At 38.9% G+C, this 24,451-nt stretch overlaps 1 protein-coding gene across 10 annotated transcripts in view; it reads left to right on the forward strand.

Annotated features, from left to right (window-relative positions):
• Positions 1 to 24,451, forward strand: part of AIG1 (androgen induced 1) — a 192,495-nt gene that overhangs the window by 18,836 nt on the left and 149,208 nt on the right. For all 10 annotated transcript variants that reach the window (XM_036317648.1, XM_036317644.1, XM_036317645.1 and 7 more), the window contains exon 2: positions 21,849 to 22,004. In XM_036317648.1, the coding sequence (XP_036173541.1) occupies positions 21,849 to 22,004 (156 nt within the window). The remainder of the gene's footprint in view (positions 1 to 21,848; positions 22,005 to 24,451) is intronic.

Here is a 24,451-nt window from a genome sequence, read left to right on the forward strand (position 1 = left end):
ACTCTGTTAGGTTATGATACTACAACGACAAGTAATATACTCATTGAGGTATAATTTGTAGCATGGACAGGGTAGATGTGATAAATGCGGAAGTTTTCTAAAGTGAGCTACTGAACGTACTTTCTAACCCAAAATTATTCACGAAAGGAGAATTACTAAAGCCTTGGAAGAGGTTTAGTCATTAGCCAGGATTCTTCTGTGTAACTGAGTGAGAAGTACTTGCCCCATCAAAACATTTTTGCCTTCATTTTCTGCCCTAAATGGATGGACTCGACAGTATTCCTCTCTATGGTTGTTGTTGTTGCTGCTGCTGGTGGTGATGATAGTGGTGGGGATGGTGGAAAGAGATTTCTGTATTTATTTTAACCAACCCCAGAGGTATTCTCAAGAAGCGATGTAATTAGCAGATGTGGACATGAAAGTTGACCTATGATGGTTTTTGAGAATCCTCTGCATTGCCTTTCTAGTGCTTCCTTAAGAATCTTTTTAATTTAAGAGTCTTACAACTAATCATTCCATGGAAACAGACAAGACACCAAAATAAAAAATACTAACATTGAAAAGTTACCGGTGCTTACAGCCTGTAAGGGGAGAGGCCTTTGGCTTGTTAACTACTCTAATCCCTTCACAGTAGTAAATAAAGGACTCTTAATTCTGAGGATGGAGTTTCCTTCTAACCTTATTTTAGTGGAGAGACTCTTTCCTCCGTGAGAGCCCCTCTTTCCAACCTGAAGATGCCATCTACCCAAGAGGACTGGTTCTTTGTCTCAACTGGACACTTTGTGGCTCTGAAGACTTCTGGGTGTGCGACATTTGGTTCATACCACCCTCTGAGCCTTTCCCAGGTGTAAGGTCTTCTGTTTTTGTTATGTTTTTCAGTGCTGGGTCAGAGAAACCATAGAAGCCATAGAATGTCGTGAGTGTGTCCGAGAGCTATAGATAGTAGCCCTGGAACCAAATACTGGAAGTAGGGACTTACATCCTGGGCAGAAAACGTCATATTAGCAATTTAGGCTAAGGTAGGACTGTCACTGTGCCTGTTAGCTCATTGCCATATTCTACATTTTCACAAAATTTTGTTTAAAATAAGAGCAGCATGGCACAGGCCAATGAGAACATCGCAGAATCCTGTGGGTCTGGTCAAGCAAGGGTATTATAAATAGTTAATGAAGGCCCCAGGCAAAGAAAGCCAGATAAGCCAAAGAAATTTCACCAAGAGAACTTGGGAGATAACAGTAAGAGTGGGAGGTACTGAGGCAGCATTTGAGGGGAAAAGGCAGAACCCTGCTGGCTTTCAGGAGGGAGGTGTGCGTAATCTTCAAGATGGGGCTGCAGACGAACCCACATGGGGTGAGCAAATAGAGTATAGATCTTCAGAGAAGAAAAATCATGAAGTTCAGAAATGTATTGTGTATCATAATTTTAATATCACTTAATCCTTAAGTCTAAAATATTTGAGGAGTATGATAGCTGGAATGCTTCCTCAAGTTCACTATAAATATTATGAAGTGTAGGTTTTACTGAGAAAAAAGTGTCGAATGATACCAGTGTTTTTCCCACAGCTCCAGAAAAAAAGTGTCCACAAACACAATTTGATCCTCGAATTCACAATGCAAGTGAAATGGATCAGTTTCTGTATTACGGAGTTCTCAGATTTGTTTTTGTGGGGTTTTTTTTTAACTTGTAGCCTGATTCTGACCTAGGGCTTTGTGTTGGAAGTTAAATAGAAGGCAAGGATTTTCACTCAGCTCTTGTGCACACTCAGTTGCAGTAGCTCCCATTCATTAAGATTTTAGCTCTGTAGGCAGCCAATGGGACAGATGATAAGAACAGGGGACTGGCTTTGGGAAACAGGTGGTAGGAATGGATACCATTGAGGAAATGGTGGCTTTTCTATAAGGATTCCCCAATGTCTGGTGAATGATTACAGTGCGGTTGAATACCTTTCATTCCATATTGTTATGGATTGAATTGTGTGCCCCCTGAATTTTTATGTCAAAAACCTAAACCCTAATATGAAAGAATGCAACCTTATTTAGAACTACGGTTGTTGCAGATGTAATTGGTTAAGATTGATTATAATGGCATAAGGTGGACCCCTAGTCCAACAAGACTGATGTCCTTAACAATAGGGGGAATTCGGCACAGACACACACAAGGTGAATATATGTGCAGATGGAGGCAGAGATTGGGGTGATGCTTCTGCAAGCCAAGAAAAGCCAAAGACTGACAGCAAAGCATCAGAAGCTGGGGAGAGGTCTGAGACAGAATTCCCTTCACAGCCCTCAGAAGGAGGAACCAATCTGCTGATTCCTGGATCTCAGACTTCTGGCATCCAGAACTATGATGTCTCACAATATATTTCTGTTGCTTAAGCTGTTCAGTTTGTGGTAGTAAAAAAATGAATACATGTATTATCTGCATTTCTTGTCTGTCTCCCCCGCTTCACTCTGCATTCACTGAGGTCATTTCTGAATCCTCAATACTTAACACAGTCCCCAGAACACTTAGGAGGGCCCCCAAAATATGTATGGAATAAGTAACTAAGTATGTTGACTTCTACCAATAAATATTTGGCTCTCTCTTGATTGGGAAAGCATATATTCTATTTTACCAATTCTCAAACTTATTCCAGTTTAGTGATTTTGACCCTGGATTAGGTTCAGGGAGGCTTCCCTTGATTACTTCTTCTCCCCAGGTCCTACCACTGCACTTTGTTCAGGTATTTCTGTATTTAAAAATGCAAACATAATGATGTCCATAGTATCTACAGATATGTGAACTTTTTATACCATCGTTCTAGGGAAGCTGTCATTTACCATGAAATTGGTATAGGTTGAATCAAACACTTGGTTAAGATTTTCTTAAAGGGGGAAAAAGCAATTTTTTTAATTGATGGACAAAGTGAATGATCCATTTTAATGTAAAGACACCTACTCATTGTAGGAATGTGTCTTGAATAAACAAAGAACTTAAGTGGACAATTTATTTAGACCAAGCAAAGGGATAGCTTATCCAAAACATTCTTATAGACACAGGTATCTATCATCTGGATTGTGGAAACTAGAGGTAGAAAATTATGAGGATATGTGAGTGAACTGAGATATTTTTTGAACTATAAGTGAAAATGTAGTTCTTTTACTGGCAGACTTTTCCTCCAAAATGTAAGTTACACAAATATGCCAACTGGCTATATGTGGAAACCTCATCATCTATTTCCTTTATTTTAGCCATTGTACCAAGTGGGTGAAAGGCAAGGGAAGGAGCCTTACTGGAGACCATGAAGAGGATGAGGTGACTTAGGACAAGGAAGAAGGATTCTGGGTCAGGGTGGAGGGATATCTTCTGTAATAATTCTTGGAACCCCCAACTTAGAAGTCTCTTACAGTTTGGGGATCAATGAAAATATTCTTTTAGTATCATAAACATGGGAACAATTTTAATTCAATGTCTTTTGTATGATTTTGTGAGTGTGTGTGTTTGCGTGTGTATGTGCGTGTTTGGTTGTGTTTCTTCTAAAAGAGGGAAATGAGCAACAAACACTTCCATTAAATTCCTGGTACAGTTAAATACTAGTATACGATGGACAGCATGACTTTACATAAAAATTCCCTCTGAAAACTCACTTGCTTGAATTACTGATCTTTTAACTGGAGTTGTCTGTTTTACTTAAACATTAATGTGTAGACTTACCAAAATTGCTGCACAGATGCTTTTATGCTGAATTACATCTCTCAATTTACAGTTAAGGAAAAAGTGTTTTCCCTAAATATGATAAGATAAAGATTTTATTTAAGATTTTCTACTTTCTATGTAGCACTTAAGAAAAATTTACTCAATTTAAGACAGTGTTTTGAGAAAGCGAAAAGAGTAGGAAAGAAAACATCTTCTGACCACAATGGTCAAATGTTTGTGATATCTATTGGATAGTGTAACAAGCAAAATAGAATGCCTTGCTTTTTCTTTTCCCTGACCTACCAACCTCTGTTTCTAGGGAAAAAAAAAACACCAAAAACAAAAAACAAAACAAAAAAAACCAACAAAGAACAAAAACAGAGAAGGGCAGTTTGCAGCTCAGAGAATTCTCTTAACAACTTTGGCTGGGTAGGGCCCAGAATCTGTCTATGTTGTATAAAATTACATTTTTAACTACATCTATACTAATAAAAGGGTAATATGCTAATTAGACCAGGAGACCTTCCAGACATCTTTCTGGACAAAGCCATGGTGGCGGGGCCGAAGCAGAGGCGGTTAGAGGTGATCAGGCCAGGAGGGGAGGGAAGTTGGGGGTGATCAGGCTGGTGAGGGGGTCAGTTGGGGGCAAGCAGGCTGGCAGGCAGAGTGGTTAGGGGCGATCAGGCAGACAGGCAGGTGAGCGGTTAGTCCCGGATTGCGAGAGAGATGTTTGACTGCTGGTTTAGGCCCAATGACATGCCAGTTTAAACTGGCAGTCGGACATCCCCTGAGGGTTCCCAGATTGGAGAGGGTGCAGGTCGGTTTGAGGGACACCCCCCTTCCCCCCAGCACGAATTTCGTGCACCAGGCCACTAGTGGGAGGATATTAGCTCATGCCTTTGCCAGGTTCAACCAGACACATATATGTGGTATGCAGGTAGATATTTAGCTTTCTAAGGTATTTAATGTCAGAAATGTCTTTTAAACCCTGGACTATAGGTGTATTCATGTGTAATACCATGATTCCATACACTTGACTTCATCTTACTATGTCCCATTTATTTATAAATTTATTTAGTCACTCATTCATTCATTTTATTTCATTCATTGATGTATTTACTATCTAAGCAGAAGAGACATACTGAGAAATGCACAAATCATACGTAACTAGCTCAACAAAGTTTTACAAAGGGAACATATCTGTGTAACCACCACCCAAACTAAGATTCACACAGCAGCATCCCAGAAGTCACCCTGTGGTCTCTCCATGTCATTAACCCTTCCAAGATAACCGCTCTTATGGCTTCTGTTACTGTAGATTAATGCTGCCCATTTTTGAATTCTGTAGAAATGCAATCATGCAACTTGTACTGTTTGTCCCTCCAGCCTCTTTGCTCAGTGCTGTGTCTGTGAGGTTGATCCATGCAGTTGCTTATAGCAGTACTTTGTTCTTTCCATTGCTACGTAGAATTCCATATCGTGCATTTTACAATTTCTTTTCTGTCTTATTGCTGATGCATTTGGGTGTTATTTACAGTTTGAAGCTAATGAAAAAAATGCATCTTTGAACATGTTTGTATAGTATACGTGTTTGGTGCACATGTATGTGCACGTCTGCCTAGAAGTAGAATTACTGGGTTATAAGGTAAACATATATGTTCAGCTTAATAGATACTGCCCAAAAGTTTTCCAGAGTGGCTTAAAACATTACATTCCTGCCAGCAGCGTTTGCATTCCTGTTATTTAGTATCTTCACCAAAGCTTTATAGTGTCAATTTTTATTTAACTATTCCGGGGGTATAAAATTACACATGTGGTTTCAATTTGTATTTCCCCGATCATTAATGATGTTAAAATTTTTTATTTGCTTATTAGCCATTGGAGCAGCCTCTTTTATAAAGCGCCTGTTAAAGTCCTTTGCCATTTTTAAAACTTGGGTGGTCTCTCTTTTACTCCCTGATTTGTGGGAGGCTTTTAAAAGATTACAAGTTCTTTTTCAAATATATATATATGTGTGTGTGTGTATATATATATATATATATATATATATATATATATGACAAATATATTTTCTTTCTTTTGGCTGGTCTTCACTATTTATGGTGTCTTTTGATCAACTGAAATTCTTACTTTCAGGGAAGCTCAATTTACTAGTTATTAACCTGTTTCTTTACTTACTGTACATGCTATCTTTTGATCTTTTAAGAAATATTTTCCTAATCCCAGATCATGAAGATATTCTCCTATGCTACCTTCTGGAAGTTTTGTAATTTTTACCTTTCACATTTATGATCCATTTGGTGGTGAATTTTGTGTGTGGTGTGAAGTATGAGTCAAAGATATTTTTCTCCTTAGTCCAAAGAAGGGCTGTGGCAACTTTGCTATACATCAGGTGACTGTGTATGTGTGGGTCGGTGTTTGGACCCTGTTCTGCTCCACTGGTCTATTAATCTTTGCACCCATAGCACACTCTTTTTTAAAAAAAAAAAAATGTTTTTATTGATTCCAGAAAGAGGAAGAGAGAGGGAGAGGGAGAGATAGAAATATCGATCAGCTGCCTCTTGCACATCCCTACTGGGGATCAAGCTGGCAACCTGGGCATGTGCCTCCACCAGGAATCCACCCACTGACCTCTTGGTGCAAGGGACGACACACAACCCACTGAACCACACAGGCTGGATGATGTTGCACTCTTTTAATTACTACAACTGTAAATTACAACTTGATATCTGGTAGTATAAGTCCTTCAACTTTACTCTTCAAGATTGTTTTTACTCCACTTGGCCTTTTGCATTTCCATTTAATTTTAGAATAAGCTTGCCAAATTTTAACACCCCCCCCCCAAAGTTAATTAATTGAAATAACATTGACTCTATAATCATTTTAGAGAGAGTTTACATTTTGCAATATTGTACCTTCCAGGATCATAGTGTATTTCTCCATTTCTTTAGGGCTCCAATCTTATCTCAGTAAAGTTGTGTGGTTTTCTTTGTGCTGTCTTACACATCTTTCATTAGCTTGATTCCTAAGTATGTGCCTTCTTTTTAGTAGAGAGCTGTTCTAGTTTGTACAGAAGCAAAATCTTCCTTTAGACTCACACTCTTAAACAACATATTACAGAGAAACTCTTAAAACTAAAGAGGGGAAGTGCCCTTGCACCTTGAGGAGGAGGTGTGGGGTTTTTTCTCTTGGTTGGAGGTAAGTGAGATGCAATATGTCTTGTCCAGATGGAATCTTTGAAATATTCTTAAAAGCAGCAGATGTGTGTGGGAAGAATGACAGAGTATACTGAGCAGCAGACTAACTTACTGTCTTGGGTAATTTTATAGTTGAATGAAGAAAGCAACGTGTATTTTAAGTATCTGAAGCATAGTCATTGATGGGAAACAAATGACCATTCTAAACAAATAGATTATATCCTGGACTTACCTTCACTTATCACCAGAGATTGAGAATTATAAAATAAATGATCACAATATTATCAAGGTGACAGAGTAAGGGATAGATACATTTGTTGGATTTATCATCAAGTGTATTTCTCATTAAATTAAGTAAATCTTCAAAATTCAGTAAATCGTGCATGAGTCAGTGAGAGCATACTGTTTCAGATTGAAGTCTCTTGGAAATCCCTCTAATTACTACTGTGTTTTTCTTCCCTTTCCCAGTTACGCTTTGGGAAAGAAGATTTCTTACTCACTGACTTGAGGGTCTCAGCTGTAATTCACTTCTCATATTGGCTCCTGACTCATAAAGTCCATTGAAACTACTCTTATCATGAGGACACGGGACCTCCTTATTGTCAGACCCAGTGAAAGCACTTCTCTGACTTCTTTCAACATTTGAGGTTATTGAAATATTCCTTCTCCACGGAACTGTTCTTCCATGGCTGCCTTGACAGTTACCGTCCTCTCTTGGGCTTTCTCCTAGCTCTCCGCCACTCTTGCTCAGCTCAGTTTTCAGCGCTCTTTATGCCATAAATGTTGGCATCACACTGGACCAGCTTCAGACCCTTTGTTTTCTTATTGTAAAATTTCATTCTGGTGGAACTTATTCACTCCCCTGGGTTCATTGACAAATCAGTATTCTGATGTTTGGGAGGTTGTTTTTCTACCCTACAAACGCATATGTCCAACTACCTGTTGGACTTCTTCATTTAAGTGTCCCAAAGGCATCTTGAATTTAAGATTTCAAAAGGGAAACTTTTAAACGTGCTCTGCATCTTGGTCGATGGCACCCTTTCCAGGAGTCCTGAAGCATGGAAGTGATGATGATTGACTCTCCTTTCTCTTTTCTCCTTCCATATTCAGTAATGGCTAGTCTTCCTCCTTCACATCCTTGATATGGCTCCAGTCTTGGTCCTCTTCTCTATGTCCACTGCCTTTCTTTTCCCCTGTTCCCACATATTCTCACACTTGGCCTTCTTAAACCGCCTCCTCGCTGGCCCCTCTGCCTTCAATATTGTCATACTTAATCCAATGATGGCGAACCTTTTGAGCTCGGCGTGTCAGCATTTTGAAAAACCATAACTTAACTCTGGTGCCTTGTCACATATAGAAATTTTTTGATATTTGCAACCATAGTATAAAAAATATTTATATTTTTGATATTTATTTTATATATTTAAATGCCATTTAACAAAGAAAAATCAACCAAAAAAATGAGTTCGCGTGTCACCTCTGACATGCGTGTCATAGGTTCGCCATCACTGTTCTAATCCATTATCTGTTCTCAGGATGATCTTTCCAAATGTGCTACTCCTCTGTTTAAAATTCTATAATGGTTCTATTTTTTTCCCTTTAGTATTTTTCCTTTTACTTTAAACTCTTTATCCTGGTTTTCTAAACCTAGTCATACTCAAGTGCTTCTCTGCTTCTTCAACCTCATCTCTTGACAATATGCCTTTCTACCTGTTGTGACTGGTCTCCCAAACTACTTACAGTTCCTTCTGTCACTCTGCCTTCCCTTCAGAAGTGCTGCTGCTTTCACCCAGAACAGGCACACTGCCCTCCTTTTCCTTCCTCCTCCTCCTAGGGACTGCCTCCTACCTATTCTCCAGAACTCAGCTCAGATAGGACCCACTGCAGGGGAGACCTTTTCCCACCAGTCTAGATTATATTATTTTGCACTGTAAGTGTTTGTTTATTTTGATCACCCTAATCAGAACTTCTTAAAGGCAAGGAGTCTCAGTCAGTGTCTGCTTTTATGAATGGGCACTGCGCTAGGCTCTGGGGATACAAAGATGAATAAGACATCATCTTTGCCCTCGGGGCCCTCACCGTGTAGAAGGTGATACAGAAACATCAACAGATAATTACTGTGCAATTTGTTAAGTGCCACATTACGGGTATTTACACAACATGAAAGAAGGAGCACCTGGTTCTGGGCCTGAGAGTTTTGTTTAAGTGTACACAAGGGATCGCTAGAGAAATGGCCTGTGGGGAGATAATCCTCTGAGTAAAAATCATCTCCAGGAAAACTCCTGGCAACGCCTAGCCAGTTTCTCCGGCTGCTCTCCTAAGATTGTTCCCTCAGATCTCTAGATGCAGAGAACTGTATGGGAGCTAAAATATTGACACATCATACCTGAACATGCAAATAAGCATTCTGTCGCTTGGTTGGAGAGAGAGATGCATTGAGCTGTTTGGGTTGGAGAGATAAATATGCATTAAGCTTAGCTGAGACTTGAAAGAAACAGCAACTTATTTTGTGTGCCTAGGAGTTCCCTGACAAAAACTCTTACCCTGCTTAAGACAAACTGCACCCTGACTTTGTCTGTCAATGTTTGCCTTTATAGTGAAGAAGAACCTAAAACCTTGAAAGGTTCATGATATCTTTTTCAGATATAATGTTAGATCCCAGAAAACAGTCCAGCAAAGCAGGATCTTCATATTCTGGTCCCCCACCCCCCCACCCCCCTACCCCCCAGCTACATCCCAGAAGAGGACACTTTGTGGTTGCAAGCTATTCCATTGCTATTGAAGGGTCAGGGCCAGAGCCTTACAATTTGAGATAAACTGACGCTGTAGCAGTCAGATAAGGCAGCTGAATTCATCTAGACCAAGGTAATCTACAGGATTGTCTCTAGTAGGGACTCATCCCAGTGCCTGTAGACTCAAGGGACTATGACTGAAACTGAGCTTCAGGGGATTTGGAAAGTCCCTAAAATTCCATGTAAAATCAAGTATATGTGCATATAGAGAGAAAGGCCATCGTTTTCATCATATCCTTAAAGTCCTTATAACTCAAAGAATCACTGTTCTATACGCTTTGGTTTATGTGCATCATAACTATTCATTTGATCATCATTTATTAAGGATCTCAGGACTAGGCATTTTGTTCAATGCTGATTTACTGTTGTGATGTGTGTTGCAGCGATGCCTGGAATCATTCAGATTCAAGTCAACATTAACTCAGAGCCAGGGTTCTAGGTGCTTCCATCTACAGTATCTTATTTAATGCTCACAGTAAATCTGTGTGGCAAATATTCTTATGACCATTTGACAGAAAAGGAAACTGAAGTTCAGAATATAAAAAGCACTTTCCTCAGGACAACTGAGCACTCAGGCAGGTAAATTGGACCTAAGAATATAAAGGTGATGGGAACCTTATGTTCTTCCTCATGAAGCTCTTCATCTTTTAGGTCAGACAGGCGGAAGCAAACACCTACATGCAGTGACATAAATGCAAGGGTAGAGGAACATAGATTATAAAATCCTGGCAACGAGATACATATGGAAAAGTCAGCGCTTTGTCAAGGAGAGAGTAGAGCTAGGTCTGAGGATGAATAATAGTGGACTACAGGAAAGCATGTGCCAGGTTGAGGTGAAAGCACTTGCAAAACACAGACACATGAACTAGTCTTCTGCTTGTGAAAAAATGATAGTGCTTTGGAATGGTAAATAAATGAGTATCAGAGCATAGAAAGAGGTATGTTGGAGAACCAGGTTCTAAATGATTCCACACTTACTGACATATCTATAATTTCCTTCCAAAAATTAGTCAGGCTACAGGTAGCCACAATTTAAAATAAATTTTTGGTTATTTTTCCTCAAAGCTGTTTCAGAAGGTATATCCCTCACACTGTGAATGATACTAGACAGTCCAAACTCAATAAATTTCTAAATATTTTAAATAGAAACTTCTAGGGACAGTGGCCATGCCTTTCTACGTGGCTTTATTAACATGTGTATAGTATGCTCTTGAAATATATAATTTAGTTTATTATATATAGATTGTGCATGCGTATGTAGGATTATCTGATTCTGTAACATTTAATCAGTTAAGATCTGATTTGGTCTTAATTCAGGTCAAGGCCCTTTTTTTATTCAGGTTTCAGATTTATCTAACTCTTTAATGATTATGTTTGGCACTTGAACCATCTTCCGCTGAAGTAAATTGTTACCAATTTAGTGGGATGAAAAAAACACTTCACAATGTTAGAAAATCTCCACAACAGATTTGTGCTATAAAAGATACATCTTTTTAAAATAATTGCTCATCACTGTTGTTGTGCTTAAATCTAGATATCATGTACTTAGCAAGTATAGATTCCGCTGAGTTAAAAGTTAAACCCTTCTGCGCACAGTCACATCTGCAGCACAACATACAATCATTTACTAGCCTGCATTTCCGCATTAGTCGTTTCCTAAGTGCTTTGTACATGTTAGTCAATCAATAAATATTTGTTAAATCAATGGCATGTTTAATACAGTGTTCAGAAAAGTGCATGCTAATATGAATAGTTTTAAAAAAATCTTTAGGCCTATAAAAGTGTTGAGTAGCTCATAGCTTCGGCGAAGTGCAGCGAGAACCATCCAAAGAGGACTTTGCTGTGGTTATTTGCAGATTAGAATGGCATCTCTGGGAAGGTCCTGCCGTACTCTGAGTGGGCTGTTGCTGGAACATGGTGTGATTGCACCTATGGTGTGATGCCCTCTTTAGATGACTCTTCTTGCTTTTGAACACGATTATGTGATAATTGTAACAAGCTTTTGTGGACAAGCTTTCCTTTCCAAAGCTGCTTATCCCAATGCATTATTTCTGACTGAAAAGTTTGTTTTTCTTTCTTTCTATCTGAATGGATTGCTTGCCCGTGGTGACTTAGGGCTTACTTCATCAATTTTCAGTAATGAGATAGAGCAGTATGAGGTAAATGTCTGTGTACATGGGCAAGGATTCTAAATCACATTCTGAAAACCACGGGCTTGATGATGCAGTGAGTCCATCTCCTCAAAAATGCTTGTGGTGAACATTCCTTGAAAATGCTTGGGCTTAAAGCACATCATTTAAATGACAGAGTTAGAAAAATAGAGTTACAGTCATTACAGTGAGAGAACCGAATTGGCTTATTCAGGCTCACACTCTTCAAGGGTAGTAGAGACAAATTCACCAGGCAATGCATCTGATGGGTTTAGTCTCAGTGGATGAGGGAGGCAGAGAGAGCCTCTGGTACTTTTAAATGCATTGATTTCTCTACGGAGTAGCATTCAAACATGTAACTGATCACGGCTTCTTAGCAATTGACAGACTCCATACAGTAACTGAGATGGAACCCTGTAGCTGAAGAACTGCTAGGAATGTTCAGATGTCTCAGGCAAGGAAGGCGCTGGAAACAAATGCAAAGGAATTGAATTCATTTATCTGATCTTTCTTTCTTTCTTTCTTTCTTTCTTTCTTTCTTTCTTTCTTTCTTTCTTCCTTTCTTTTTCTTTCTTTCTTATCTTTATTGTTGTAAGTATTATAGATGTCTCCTGTTTTCCCCCATTGACCTCTTCTAGCTGCCTCCACACTCTGCCCCAGGCCTTTACCACCCTATTGTCTGTGGCCTTGGGTTGTGCATATTTGCATACAAGTTCTTTGGTTGATCTCTGCCCACCCACCCACCCTCCCTCACCTTCCCTATGAGATTCGTCAGTCTGTTCCATGCTTCTGTGTCTCTGGATCTATTTTGTTCATCAGTTTATTTTGTTCATTAGATTCCACATATGAGTGAGATCATCTAATTTCACACTGAGTCACTGTCCCACAGAACCTAAATACTTTTGGCATTCACGCTTGATCTTGGTAATAAAGAGAAGGAATTATGCACCATTAAAAAGTAAGATATGTGTGGAATGAATGGGGAATCCCTTGAAGATTGTGTTTACTAGTACTGCTATTTTATTGCTTTTGGATCCTTTTCACATATTGTTTAACTCCTTCAGTCAAATTCATTCTTCATTGAGCACAGATACAGTCATAGATTGGTTTCTGGCAAGAAATGCATTGGAAGTTTTATGAACTGAAAGCAAAATGTTTTTGGTACAGTGCCACATGCTAAGTGACTATAGGTAAAATATAGGAAGGCCTTAAGCTCACACCATTTCTCCAAATGTGTTATCCAACCTTCGCATAGGAGAAATTACACACACACACACACACACACACCACAAGTACCATGTATGTTATATATGTGTGTCATATCTATCTAAAGCTATATATCTTATTCTATCTGTCTATCTATCCATCTATCTTGTACTAGTGTACTGTCCTTTCCTGGATTACATATACATTTATTAAAGGTTACATAGTACTTTGTTCTCTCATTATAAAAGAGTTTAGGCAGACTTTTATTTCTTCTTTATCATCTCCCCTTAAATAAATCCTCTTATCCTCACATAGAGAACTCTTCTAGGACTTCCCTGATGATACCTATACATCTCCCTGCCTTCTTCCCATCTGTTCTTTCAACAATTTTCCTTCATTCCATGATCTTCATCACTGTTGTTTTGTTATTGCCCTTCAGAGTGCCATCTTCTTGTTTCTTCTGTGTACCATGTCTAACAGTAACTTTAAAATAAGCAAAATCTTCAAAAGAAACAGTATGGTACTCTTTATGTTCATTTTATGAAAATGCAATATAAGCAAAATGTGTTATACCATAGTATAAATCATTGGAAATCTTGCTTTCCAAGGTCAAGACGGGTACTCTGGTGTTTAAAAATTCATATAAATAATGATTCAAATTATCACTTAATGTGTTGTTTTTCCACTTTGGTGCATTTTTGGATCTTGCCTGAGTTTGGCCAATTAGGCAGAAATGTAAAAATTACCAACTAATTAATGATGACATGACCTGATATATAGACTATAGATTTGGTACTATTACATATAATTGAGGATACTGAAGATAATCTAATGAAATAAAAAACCTATATCGGATAAACCATGTTATATATATTTGGGAATAAATGGTAGAAGTCTATTGAATTTTCCCTAAAGGATAAACAGAATTGTAATTGTTTAGTGCATTCCAGAGAAAAAAGAAAACATATTTTTTGTGTTTTGTTTTGTTTTAGGATTTCTATTTATTTCTTTTCTTTTATTACTTTAATTTTTTAAATTCTCACCCGAGGATATTTTTCCATTGATTTTTACAGAGAGTGGAAGAGAGAGGGAAAGACAGACAGAAATATCATTGTGAAAGAAGCACATGGATGGTTGCCTCCTGCATGAGCCCAGACCAGGGCTCAGGAGGAGTCTGCAACCAAGGTATGTCCCTTAACCAGAATCAAACTCGGGACCCTTCGGTCTGCAGCTGACACTCTAACCATTGAGCCGAACAGGTTAGGGCGGAAATAATATATATTACTTCAATGAAAAGCACTCGTGTAAAAAAGAAAAGGATATGAATGTGATTTGGGTGCATTTCCATACTTGTGGAAATTAATCCTAAACCTAACATGACTCAGTAAAAAATCTGAGTTCCTGACAGGGAGAGTTATGTTGGTAAAGAAAAGGTGCAGATGGAATTAAACTGTAGAGAACGTTCAAGAAGAACAAATACTAGAGTGACTCCAAAATATCCTAAGATATTTTTTGCATTCTGATAAATCCCTATTTATATTTCTTGGAGAGAAATGGTACAATTGACCACTTCATTTCTACACATAACACAAAATAATAAAAGCCACCAACCTGCTAAGAACCCAAAGCCAGATGGTGTACGTGTGCGTCATGCTGAGTTGATGGTGTAGAAATGCCAGCTCTGTAGAATGGCTGGAGCTGAATAATGCTTCCAGGTAATACTACTTAAATTCACTTGTTCATCTCTGTGTAAACTTTACATTAAAAAATATATATGTATTTAAATCTTTATTGTTGAGATTATTACAGATGTCTCTCTTCCCCCCCACCACCCCATTGTCTCCCTCCACCCAGTTCCTGCTCCACCCCAGGCCTTCGCCACCCGATTGTCTATGTCCATAGGTAATGCATATATGCATATAAGATCTTTGTTTAATCTCTTCCCACCCCCCACTCCCTTCTCTCTGAGAATCGTCAGTCTGTTCCATTTCCATGCCTCTGATTCTATTTTATTCACCAATTTATTCTGCTCATTAGATTTCTTATTCATTTATTTTGATTTTTAGAATCAATTATTGATAGGTATGTATTTGTTACCATTTTGTTGTTCATATTTTTGATCTTTTTCTTCTTCCTCTTCTTAAAGAACACCCTTCAACATTTCATATAATACTGGTTTGGTGGTGATGGACTCTTTTAGCTTTTTCTTGTCTGTGAAGCTCTTTATTTGACCTTCAATACTAAATGATAGCTTTTCTGGGTAGAGTAATTTTGGTTGTAGGTCCTTGCTATTCATCCCTTTGAATATTTCTTGCCATCCCTATGGCCTGCATAGTTTCTTTTTAAAAAAATATATTTTTATTGATTTTAGAGAGGAAGGGAGAGGGATAGAGAGATAGAAGCATCAATGATGAGAGAGAATCATTGATGGCTGCCTCCTGCATGCCCCCTACTGGGGATCGAGCCTACAATCAGGCATGTGCCCTTGGCTGGAATCGAACCTGGGACCCTTCAGTCCGCAGGGCGACGCTCTATCCACTGAGCCAAACCAGCTAGGGCAGTGATTGGCAAACTGCGGCTCAGCAAAATGCGGCTCACAAGCCACATACGCTCTTTGGCCCCTTGAGTGTGGCTCTTCCACAAAATACCGACTTCTGCGCATGGGCCACGAAGTTTCAATTGAACTGAACATGCGCACCTGCACGTGGTATTTTGTGGAAGAGCCACACTCAAGGGGCCAAAGAGCCGTATGTGGCTCGTGAGCCGTGGTTTGCCAACCACGGAGCTAGGACATGGCCTGCATAGTTTCTGTTGAGAAATTAGCTGACAGTTGTATGGGTATTCCCTTGTAGGTAACTAACTGTTTTTCTCTTGCTGCTTTTAAGATTCTCTCTTTGTCTTTAGCCCTTGGCATTTTAATTATGATGTGTCTTGGTGTGGTCCTCTTTGGGTTCCTCTTGTTTGGGACTCTCTGTGCTTTCTGGACTTGTGAGTCTATTTCTTTCACCACGTAAGGGAAGTTTTCTGTCATTATTTCTTCAAATAGGTTTTTAATATCTTGCTCTCTCTCTCCTTCTGGCACCCCCATAATGTGAATTTTGGTATGCTTGAAGTTGTCCCAGAGGCTCCTTACACTATCTTCATATTTTTGGATTCTTATTTCTTTTTGCTCCTCTGGTGGGTGTTTTTTGTTTCCTCATATTTCACATTGTTGATTTGATTCTCAGAATCCTCTACTATACTGTTGAATCCCTGTATATTATTCTTTATTTCAGTCACTGTATGCTTAATTTCTGACTGGTCATTTTCAATTTTTTTGGCATTCTCACTAAGATCCTTAAAAGTCTCACTAAGTCCCTTGGAGGTTTCTAGAAGATTCTTGAGTAACCTATAACTGTGGTTTTGAACTCTATATTCAGTAGTTTGCTTTCTTCCATTCCTTTCATTTGTGACATGTTTCTTTGCCTCTGCATTTTGGCTGCTTCCCTGCATTTGTTTCTATGTATTCAGTAGAGCTGCTATGTCTCCTTAAGTTGGTAGAGTGGCCTTGTGTAGTAGGTGTCCTACAGGGCTCAATGGTTCAGCCTCCCCAGTCACCTGAGCTGGGAACTCTAGGTGCACCCCTTTGTGGGCTGTGAGAACAGTCTTGTTATAGTTGAGACTTGATTGCTGTTGGTGTCACTGGGAGGAATTGACCTCCTGGCCAATTTGCTGTGAGGACCAGCTGTGACTACAGTGGGAGAGCTGCTATGCAGGAGACACCCCTATGGAGCAGGACCTGTTTCAGTGGGGCTTTGGTGCTCACTGAGTCTGTCCCTTGAGTGTGTCGCTTATAGAGTTGTAATCTGGTATGGTTTGACACTGACCAATGGGTACACTGGCTCTTGGGTCTCCAGGGAAGTGTAAAGTCAGCCACTGCCTGGGGCCACCCAGCAGGAGCTACAGAGAAATCCACAGATTTCTCCTTTTTGTACTGGGTTTGGAAGTGCCCAGATGAGGTCCAGTTATGAAGCAAGGTAGGCTGGTGTTGTTCCCAGGTCTTGGGCCTTTTATTGATAGGTTTGGGGCTCCCTGTCCCAGCTGCAGCTTGTTTGAGATTTTTCAAGGACAGGCCCTTCATATGCAAAAGCCACTGCAGGCAGCTTGGGTGGGGTTGTAAATTGGATGAGGCAGAATCTTAGGGAATCACCAGGGTGGAACAAACAGAAATGGCTGCCAGTCAGCCCTGTGATGGAGAGGTCTCAGCACAGGAACAATGATCCCTGTAAGTACCTCCATCTGGGAGAAAGCTGCCCCCCAAGTTCCTGCCCTGATGCCAGACAAATGTGTCCCCCAGAGTCTCACCCTGGTGCTGGAGCTCAGAAGAAGCAGGACCTTGTAAGTTCACTTTGTGGTGCTGGCCTTTTAAGAGGAACAGCTGGGTCTCCAGCAGCCTCTGTGTCACTGACCTCCAATCCACACTGGTTTTTACAGTCCGTAGTACAGGGACTTCTTTTCCCAGCTCTGGGACCTTGGGCTGGGGGTCTGGTGTGAAGCCCTTTGCTCCTCTGGGCGGCCTCCACATAGACAGTCTCCCTACTGATTAAAAAAGCAGCACATGTGCATTCTGCACCTCCACACCTCCTACCAGTCTCAGTGTGCTCTCTTCTTTACTTCTCTAGTTGCAGGACTTCCACTCAGCCAGCTTTCTGGTAGTTCTGGATGATGTTTGTTCTGTATTTTGGTTGTAGTTTTTTTTTTTGTTTGTTTGTTTTTTAAATATATTTTATTGATTTTTTACAGAGAGGAAGGGAGAGAGATAGAGAGTCAGAAACATCGATGAGAGAGAAACATCGACCAGCTGCCTCCTGCACATCCCCCACCGGGGATGTGCCCGCAACCCAGGTACATGCCCTTGACCGGAATCGAACCTGGGACCTCTCAGTCCGCAGGCCGACGCTCTATCCACTGAGCCAAACCGGTTTCGGCTGGTTGTAGTTTTGATGTGGTAATGGGAGGCAGCAAGTACAGCTGTTTACCTATGCCACCATTTTGGTTCCCTCCTAAACTTTACATTTTTAAGTTATTTTAATGAATTTTAAGTTGCAATGGATGACATGACACCTATAAGCAATAGAAAAACACCAAAAAAGATGTCTCAAATGTGATTTATTAGCTGTCAACTCAAATTAAATTCTAATGACGTAGCAGAAATATGAAATGGTTTAACAGTATTGGCTAACTTATTCTTAAGTTTATTAATTGCAATGTTTCTGTCATTTATCTGTTTTTATTGAATGGGTTTTCTCCTGATTAAGGATTTCCCATTTCCTGGCATGTCTAATATTGTTTTATTTTATGTTGGATATTGTAATGTTGGATATTATTGAATGTCTGATTGTGTTATAATTGTTTAAAGAATGTAGGTTTTTGTGTTTGTGGCATTTATGTTACTTGTAAATCAGCTTGATCTTTTTGAGGCTTGCTTTTAAATATTGTTGGAGTGGATCTAGAAGAACCTTTATTGCAAGGCTATTTTAGCATCAATATCTAGGTATGAAACTTCTTAGGTTTTTGCTGAACACCCATTGCAGTCAATAAGGCCTCTGTGTTTGATTGGTCAGAACTTGAATAACTTTCCATTCTGCGTGAGCTCCAAAAATTGTTTAACATACAGCTTGTAATAGGTAGAATTCTAAAATGACCCTCAGTGACATTCACCTTTGTATAATCCCCTCCCACTTGGTTTTAGAAAATCTTGTGAATACAATCACTCCTGTAATTATATTACTTTATTTGGCAAAAAGAAAAGTCCAAGGTGTGCCTGACTTCATCAGGTATACCTTTAAAAAAAAAAGAGAGATATTTATCTGGCTGATTGCAGAGGTAAAGTCCAATATATGAAAAGATTAATTATTTAGTTAGTTAAAATGTCTAGTTGTTTATGGTGGGAAAGCAAATCTAATACTACTTACTTGATCATGGAATTTTAAAATTTATTTACTTTAATTTGCTGCTCACTAGATTCTTATATTAATAGCCAGTTGTAAAGTAGGGGAAACTTAAGCCAGTCAGAGAAAGACAGGTATCACATGATCTCACTCATATGTGGAATCTAATAAACAAAATAAACTAATGAACAAAATAAATCCAGAGGCATAGAAGCATGGAATAGACTGAAGAATCTCTGAAGGAAGGCATGGTGTGGGAGGTGGGAGAGGGAGAGATTAACCAAAGAATTATATGCATAGATGCATAACTCAAGGACACAGACAATAGTGTGGTGAAGGCCTGGGGGAGGGGTGAAAGTGTGGAGGGAATCAATGGGGGGAAATAGGGGCCATCTGTAATACTTCCAACAATAAGATTTTTTTTTTTTAAAAGTAGGGGAAACTGAGTTGAATGGAAAGGAATTGAAAAACACTACCCAATTATACCCTAAAAGTATAAAAACCATTCTTTTTTACTTTTTATTTTTAAGTTATGTGGAAATATTTTAATGAATTATATGGAGAATAAATAAAATGAACTTCTATATATCCTATAATCAACTTAAATAAAATATGATCATTACAGTTGAGGCCCTTGTGTCCTTTTGCCATATTTATCCTCTTTGTCAACATACCTGAATTCAGTGCTATTAATTCCCAAGCATTACTGCATATTTTACTTCATATACATGTGTCCTTAAAATTATCTTTGCATTTTTTGAAATAGATTTTAATTTCAAAATATAGCTTTTTTCTAGGTTTTTTTTTGTTTTTGTTTAATGTTTTGTTGTAAAAATAAAAAAATTGGTAAGAGCTTAGAATTCCATTGTATGAATATAGCACAATTTATTTATCCTCAATTATTAAGAGACATTTAAATTGTTTCATCTTTTTTGAAGCAATGAATGCTGAAACTGACTTTCATAAAGATGTGACTAGTACACAAATATGAGAGTTTCTGTAGGGAATACCTTTCATAGCGAAGTCTGTAGATAATAAGAGTATGTACATCTTTAAATGACTAGATATTGACAGTTGTTCTTCAAAGTTGTCCTAATTTGCATTCCCACCATACGGCTTCTGGTTGTTCCACATCCTTACAATCCTTGGTACTGTCAGAATTAAACTGTGAATAATTACATCGGTGAGAAATACAATCCCATTGTGCTCTAAATTTGCATTTCCCTGGTTATTGATTAGGCAGGACACCTTTTAATATGTTCACTGGCCACTTCAGTTTCTCAAACCCTATTTGGGTTGACATAAAGATCTAACATCTAAAGTCATAAGATATGCTATGGAAAATGTTCCCAAGTGTAAAATTATTCCGAGTCATTGAAGTCATTTCTTGTCATCACAGTATGAACTTGCCAACCCTCCAGCTGTGCCATGCTCAGTTGTGTAAGTCTTAGCTTCTCCTCCTCTGGTTTCTCTGGTTCGAGAAAGAAAACAATAAGCCTTAAGTCATTGAAGCTGAAAGAGAAGGTAAGTTATTAGGAAGAATATAACATTACTCTGACAAACTTGGCTAATAATAACAGGATTTGGTGAGCTCCAATGAGCCCAGGGTATTATATATAAACATACTGAAGGACTTTTGTTTATTTAACGCAGCCTGATGGTGAAGTTTCCATTACAGGGAATTTTCAAAGTGGTTTCTATAAAACTTTGAACAGAGTGAGGAGCAATGTGAGTGTGGCAGTGCTGTGCTAAGGGGTAGAACCAGGTAATTTTGAGGGCCCTTCTTCCATTTGTTCTGTGTCTCAGTGGGGAACCCATCCACAGAGCTGTCACAGGTTCTTCCACAGCCAACATGGAAATTTACCCCAGAAATTATGTTTTCTAAACAGATAATTAATAAAATTGTATCTTTTACAAATAAATATATCATCAGAAAATTATTTCTCATAGAAGAAACCAGAATAATACTCCTGAATCTTTTGTTGGTGTTAAATGGGCATTATGTTGAGCTCAAGGAATGTATTTCCTGCCCTTTCCATAATTTGAATTATCATTGCCAAGCTGTGTTACAGTATGTTGCCTGCCTCCACTCATAGCTTTGGATCATTAATGCATTTAAACCCACTTTAAGAATTTCACAAATAGTTATTGGGCTATAGCATTTCAGTGTTCTCTCTCTGTGACAGTACAAGTAAAATAGTTAAGGTAAGTAATTCAGGTTGTAATTTATTTGAGAAAGTAGAGTTGGTTACTTTATTTGGGGACAATGTTGTATCTAAGTTTACAGTGTTTGTAAAGATGTTAGTTCATAAAAACTGAAAACCTGAGAAGGAAGTCATCTACTTCAAGCTTGACAACAAAAATTTGCTCTACACCAGTCTTGATTGGTGCATTCAATTGATGTATCTATGACTCATAGACTAGACGCTTTCTACCACTCCAGTTGATAAAAAATTCTAAGTCTAACAGATTAAAGCATAGGAAGGTTTCTTCACAGTCAGACTGAGTTGTCTCATTTATTATTCAGAATACCCTGATCCTTTTCTTTGCACATCTTAGATGTTTGTTAAACCTCACTAGTCGATATAACTAGACCACAGGTGTTATATTTTAAATTAATGGACATGTCATTTTGATAATTGATGTTGCTTTCTGTTGAACTGTGTGTGTGCATGCATGTTTTACATTTGTCCTTAGGCGAGCAAAAATGGAAGTGATGTTGTAAGATGAATTTTCTCAGCTTTCTTTTTCTTTTGTTATGTTTATGGCCAGCTCTTTAAATGTGCTTCTGATCCTCTCTTATCATGTGTTGTTTTGCAAACGTGTAGCTTATTTGCTGTTGTACAGCCTGGGTCTCTGTAAAGCTAATGGACTAACAACAGCTATTGTCTCCTCCAGGTTATACAGGCTGTCTTTTTTGGCATCTGTGTGCTGACTGATCTTTCCAGTCTTCTGACTAGAGGAAGTGGGAACCAAGAACAAGAGCGGCAACTCAAGAAGCTCATCTCTCTTCGGGACTGGATGCTAGCTGTGTTGGCCTTTCCTGTTGGGGTTGTGAGTATGATGTAGAATCCATTTATTCACAAAAGCAACTTGGGTTTCACTTCAGACTCCTAAGAAAAAAAGGGGGTTCATTATAGGAGATTGAAATATTAGTTTGCTATAACTGCCATCACCAAGCACCACAGATTGGGTGGCTTAAACAACAGAATTTATTTCTCCTGATTCTGGAGGCTAGAAGTCTGAGATCAAAGTGTTGGCAAGGTTGATTTCTTCTGATGCCTCTCTCCTTGGCTTATAAGTGGACTACTTCTCCATATGTTTTCACACGGTCTTCCCTCTATTTATCTATGTCATACTCTCCTCTTCTTATACAGACACATATTGGATTAGGGTCCCCCACTGACCTCATTTAATCTTTTTAAAAATTTTTATTTATTTATTTTTATTGTTTAAAGTATTATAAATAGTAGTACATATGTATCCTTTTCCCCTTATTGACCTCCCCCGCCCCCCCCCCCAGCCCCCGGCACAAGGCACATGCCCTCACCCCCCTCCCCCCCCCCACAGTGTCTGACTCCGAAGCTAAGCAGGGTTGGGCCTGGTTAGTACTTGGATGGGAGACCTCATTTAATCTTAATTTCCTCTTTAAAGGCCTTACCTCTAAATACAGTCTGAGGTACTATGAGGTCAGGACTTAAGCATATGAATATTTTGGGGGGGAATGCACTTCCACAATTTCTTAAGCTGCCTAAATTTCAAGTGTGTGGTCCTTGGGTCTGTGATCATTCTAGTATTTTTGAACATGAGAAAGATGAAATCATCATTAACTCATACTTCTTCAGTTATCCAGCTGTGCTATTAGCTAATATCTCCTAAATAAATGTTGCTTAATGTTTGGGTCTGTCCTGAACATGTTTGAGTCTGTTGGAAACATAAACCAAGTTTCTTTAAAGGGCCAGGGACCCAAAAGATTCTATAGATGTTTTTTACCCATGTATACCCAGGAGAAGAATGAGAGTACTCATAAACCTCAAATTGTGAGTCAAGTAAAAGTCTATTACCTAATTTAAATTCAGATCTTTCATTTGCCAGCTGACTTCTGGGAATAGCAGACACCCATGTGGCCAGGGATAGCACATGTACCACATCCAAGGTTCAGTGAGTCAAAGTCAGAAAGTTGTTTTTAAATCCTTCCAATGACTCTTCTGCACATTTTTTCAGATCTATACAAATAGCTGGTGGAAGCCTCTACGTTCTGGCTCTAAGACCCATTAGTAAGTGTCCAGACTATCACTGACTTGCTTTTTTGATGTACTGAGTTGTTATGTTCTTGTGTAAAATATCCCGTAGCTCTTGACAACAACACAAGGAACGTATTATAATCTGGTCACACTCTTTTTCTCATTCCCTCATCCTTATCCCCTGCACACCTAAGTGGGTGCTCAGATTGGTGCCATCTAGCAAATCTCTCAACTTCTGTTGCTTAACAGTTCAGTATTTTATGTATTATTTAGTATTTCCTTCTTTGGACTTGCCTTATAAAATTCCAATGCTTTGCATCAAAATACTCACCTGAGAGAAAATTGCCATTGGCATAAGGTTTAAAAATATATACTTCCTGCATGGAAGAATTATCTAGAAAACTTAAATCTGTGTACTTTTTTGGCTTCTTTTTATCCCTTACTCCCTTGGTCTTTCTAAAGACATGCCATTGCCTCTGGAATTCTTCCTTGGTTAGAAGGAATACAATAAAAACACAATACAAAAGTAAATAGGAATACAATATTAACATGTTTTCTGTTAGCGTCTGCCTCTCCTTCTGTTATATGTCAAACCATGTCTCTAGGGCTTCAACTGTTGAGTCTCACCACTCTCCTTAAAGGCTCATTACATATGCTCTTTAGACATTTTGACATCACATTGGCCAGAAACTTTTTGCACCTATTTGACACTTGAGATGTTCTGCTGCTTTCAGTGTCCTTCTTGAATTTGGTCCATGTAAGCTTCATGGTTGGTACAAAGAATGGGGGACTTTCTATTTGCTTGCTTGTTTGATTACATCTGATATTATCCTCTATGTTTCACCATTTTTATTGTTGTCTTTGTGTCTTGCAAGAGGAAAGAGAAGCAATAATACCTTTGATTTCCTCCTTCCTTTTTTTTTAAAAAATATATTTTATTGAGTTTTTACAGAGAGGAAAGGAGAGAGATAGAGAGTTAGAAACATCGATGAGAGAGAAACATCGACCAGCTGCCTCCTGCACACTCCCCACTGGGGATGTGCCCGCAACCAAGGTACATGCCCTTGACCGGAATCGAACCTGGGACCTTTCAGTGCGCAGGCCGACGCTCTATCCACTGAGCCAAACCGGTTTCAGCAACCTCCTTCCTATTTTAACCAGAAGTCATAACATCACATTTTCATTACATCTGAATTCACCTTCCCTAGCTGTTGAGCTTCTTAGAAAAATTCACAGACTAAGTAATCAATCAGAGAG

Source organism: Myotis myotis, unplaced genomic scaffold, assembly GCF_014108235.1.
Source record: "Myotis myotis isolate mMyoMyo1 unplaced genomic scaffold, mMyoMyo1.p scaffold_m19_p_7, whole genome shotgun sequence".
Classification (NCBI taxonomy): Eukaryota; Metazoa; Chordata; class Mammalia; order Chiroptera; family Vespertilionidae; genus Myotis; species Myotis myotis.